Source organism: Mixophyes fleayi, chromosome 1 (genome assembly GCF_038048845.1).
Source record: "Mixophyes fleayi isolate aMixFle1 chromosome 1, aMixFle1.hap1, whole genome shotgun sequence".
NCBI lineage: Eukaryota > Metazoa > Chordata > Amphibia > Anura > Limnodynastidae > Mixophyes > Mixophyes fleayi.
This window is the reverse complement of record NC_134402.1, coordinates 191846086-191849879: the sequence shown is the minus strand read 5'-3', so window position 1 is coordinate 191849879 and position 3794 is coordinate 191846086. Positions and strand designations below refer to the sequence as shown.

The 3794-nt window shown below is 41.9% G+C and overlaps 1 protein-coding gene across 1 annotated transcript; it reads right to left on the bottom strand.

Annotated features, from left to right (window-relative positions):
• Positions 1–639: 639 nt before the first annotated feature.
• JUND (JunD proto-oncogene, AP-1 transcription factor subunit) lies at positions 640–3092 on the bottom strand. The gene has a single exon (XM_075204682.1). The coding sequence runs from the start codon at positions 2484–2486 to the stop codon at positions 1590–1592; it is 897 nt and encodes a 298-aa protein (XP_075060783.1). The 5' UTR covers positions 2487–3092; the 3' UTR covers positions 640–1589.
• Positions 3093–3794: the final 702 nt, after the last annotated feature.

Here is a 3794-nt window from a genome sequence, read left to right as displayed (position 1 = left end):
TGGTCACTTTATACAGATACTCTGACCTCACCAGCAGGCCAGGTGGAGTCTGCTTCTTAACAAAATTAAGGCACAGCCCCACCACTGCACAACACCTTATGCACTCCACACAAGCAGGTCATGTTTTATAAGTCACAAAAATAAGTATCTGTACAGGGACATCTATTTATTTGTAGATTTATCCAAGGGGTTTATATTTGGCTTGGGTACAGCAGGTGAAGATAATAGTGTCCAAAACCAGTTTCTATTATTTCTTGCTTTAACCCAGATATAATTATACATCCCTTGGTTTGAAAATCCACAGCAATAATTACACAGGCACGCCAATCAAAACACACACGTATCTAGATAATGTAGACTATCAAACACATGTAGTGCATTTTTTTTTTTTTATAAAAAAAACTATGCATTATGGAAAACAATTGTGACATACATTAGCTCTCTAAAATATTAAATACATATACATATGTGTATGTATGCATTCAATTTACATTGCATAACGTACAACAGATGTACGTACACACTACCTTATTAAAAAAACCTCAATGTTTCAATTACTACATTTCCTCAATGTAAACCTACATTAAAAAGCACACTACCAAAAACATGAACAGTACATAACTGGGACAAAAACAAGACTATCATTTAGACCATACTTTATTGTACATAAGAGCACTAAAGTATTGGTTATACTGGAATGTGTAGTAAAAAAAACAGCTTAAAAACATTGTTCCCAGCATAACATAAATATAGCAAATTGAACACTTCAAAACAAGTTCTGTAAAATATCACATTTACATTAATTTACAACTTACAGTTGACAAATGCAACCATAAACACACATACACTTTGCTTAACTACTCCAGTACTGGAGTGAGCTGCAATGTCAGAAAACCTCCAGCAAGAAAGAGGTTAAACATCTACTGGGGAATTGCCCTCTTATCCCTGCACTAGAGACCTTGTAAACATTTAAGGCAGTATATATGTAAATCAGCACTAATTGCACTTGGCATTAATATTTAACCAAGTTTGTCTTGAACATGTTTTAAGTATTAACACCATCTGCATGTCAATGCATCAATGGGGGCACTGTAAACCTTTACATGTTGAAAGAGGCGAGAGAAATCCTGCATTCAGTGGAGGCACTCTGGACCACGAGTCCAATTTTTTGTTGTTGTCTTGACATATCAGACAACTAAAGGATATGCAGCACTAGGTGACAGTCATTTTATTCTATACAAGGTGAAGTGAAAAACATTTTTAGCAAGAACATTGTCTAAAAAGAGAGAACCTACTTCAAAATGTCTAAGGCCTCAATAATTAACACTGCTCACTGTTTAAAACTAACTTGTAGACATGTCATCTCAGGTGAGGAAGATTATCTATGGACAGTAGTGATTGGAGCAGACTAGTCTCTACCAGACAGTCCACCATAGTCTTTGGTAGTAGGTTTGATCCAAATTGCTACACAATGGCATTTTGCCAGGTCCACTTTTTGGCAAGAGAGATCCTCTCTATTGGAATGAAGTTTTTCAGTAGGTGCAAGAAGACAAAGAACATAACTGGATACAAGTTTTCCCAACTTAAGCTTAGTAGGCTTGGACTTGTTGAGGCAGAAGTTGGCAGCCACTGTTGACATGACTCATGACCTTCTGCTTGAGCTGGGCCACCTGTTCCCTCAACAGGTTAGCAGTAGATGCCAACTCTGTATTTTGAGTTTTAAGGCTTTTCACTTTTTCCTCCAGTCTGGAAATTCTCTCTAGTTTCCTCTTTCTGCATTTGGAAGCTGCTATTCGGTTTCTTAGCCTCTTTCTTTCAGCTTTTATTCTTTCTTGCGTGTCCATATTTATTGGGGACATTGGTGGACTATCAAAGTTAGCCGCCTCTGGGACTATCTGAGGTTCATCCTTGAGAGCATGCAGTCTAGGTGGAGGGGGGGCAGACTGTTGTGACATGCCTGATGGTGGAGGTGGATATGGCACTGTATCAGTGCTGTAGTTTACAGTGGTGCCCAATACCCCACTAGGGTAGCTGCTGAGGTTGGCATAGACAGGGACATCAGAAGGTGGAGGTGGCTGAAGACTACTCACAGCAGGCACTGAACTTAAATCCACACCACTTGATGGTACCCCAAGCTGATTCTGCTTGTGAAGGTCCTCTAGTGCTTTCACAAATCCCTCTGCAAACTCCTGTTCTTCACTGGCTACTTTTGGGTAAATGAATTGACTGGTAGTAGGTGTAGTGGTGACCAAGCCATTCGACTGGATGATGAGCCTCTCCAGTTCTGGAGATGCTAGCTTTAGCAGACCAAGGTCAGGAGAGGTCAGAATGCCATCCCCATCTCGCAGAGGCTTTAGATTGGCTACCACCTGGTCATTCAGGTTGAGGTTAAGGTTTTTCTTCATCATGTTGCAAACGGTCGAAGTGTAGAAGGTGGGAACCTGATGCACATTTAACACATCATCATGGTAGAAAGGTATTTCCATTATACCTTAAGACAGACTTAACGAAGAACGGGTGGTGTTCCACGATCTAAACCCCCATCTGTCTACTCTGGTGTAGTGTAGGCTCAGATCCAAACTCAAATAGGTCTCGTGAGACAAATAACAATGATCTGTTGCGTCTTGCCTGAAGGCGTGTCTTCAATCCCCAATAAAAGTTGTTCGGGGAATATGCCTTTGTTCTTTGAAACGTCAGTTTCCCTTTAAGACGCTGGCAGCCTTTGTTTGCAGTGCCGGGTGCTTATCAGAGGACTCCAAACATGTCAGTCACACTCCAATAACTGTCGGTGCCTGCAACACAGATCTGACAAGATCGTCAAGCAACTTTGTTTTTTGTTTGAGCAGTCTCTTCCCCGAGCTTTCAACGGCAGACTCGCATTGGTGCCTATCTTTTCCTCGCTCTGTACTGTGTGCAGTTAAATTGCACAACCGCATACACCAAAGTCCATTGGAAGGTACTGTAGCTATGTACTCTTTGTTCCCTTGTAGAACGGTGTCTGTCAACAACGAGGCAGTTACTTCCTTATTGAAGTACGAGGAGTCAAACACCAAATATATTTCCGAGATCTCAAGAATCATTAAGCGCTGTCGCCGCCCGTACTTACTTATATAAGGTTTCCTTCGACATTATGTCACCAAGCCGTTCTGTGATTGGCCCAAGATGACGTGAGACGTTCCCTGGTTTGCATAGTGGGCGAGTCTAGCGAGCAGCGATACAGGCTGGACCTATGTAATTGGTTTACTAACTAGCCGCTGTAAGTAGACGCTCGTCCAATAGAAAGGCACCGTGAGTCACGTGATATGACCTCTTTTATTAAAGAGCTCCCTCAGCTGAGAGACGTCAAAGGATATTTTTAGACACGTGGACAGGGAGTGGTGCGGCTGTGAGAGCTGAAATGGCTGTGGCGTGTGGTGCTTTGGTTCCTTTGTATATCGTCATATATGAGCAATTAAACATCCGTTTTAAAGGAAAACGATTTCCATTTTGTTCACAACAGTGTTTACTAAACCAAGTACTGAGGGAGCTCTAACATTGCAGGTTTACAAGTGAATTAATTATACAACTAGTGGATCTTTACAATTTGTCAGTCAGTAATGGATGCACCTGTGCTCCAGCAAGGAGCTAAGGATAACATGCACTGCTATGGCTCCCCGAGGCCTGGATTCAGGGCCATCTTTTACATTGGGCACGATGGGCAGCTGCCCTGGGGCCCCACGGGCAAGGGGGCCCCATAGGCCCGGCTCTTAATGAGAATAAATAATCCTGCAAAAGAAAAAAACCTGCAAAAAAAA

What these genes read in the sequence shown, in the direction of transcription:
- JUND (XM_075204682.1), bottom strand. Translation starts at nt 2,486, where the DNA reads ATGGAAATACCTTTCTACCATGATGATGTGTTAAATGTGCATCAGGTT.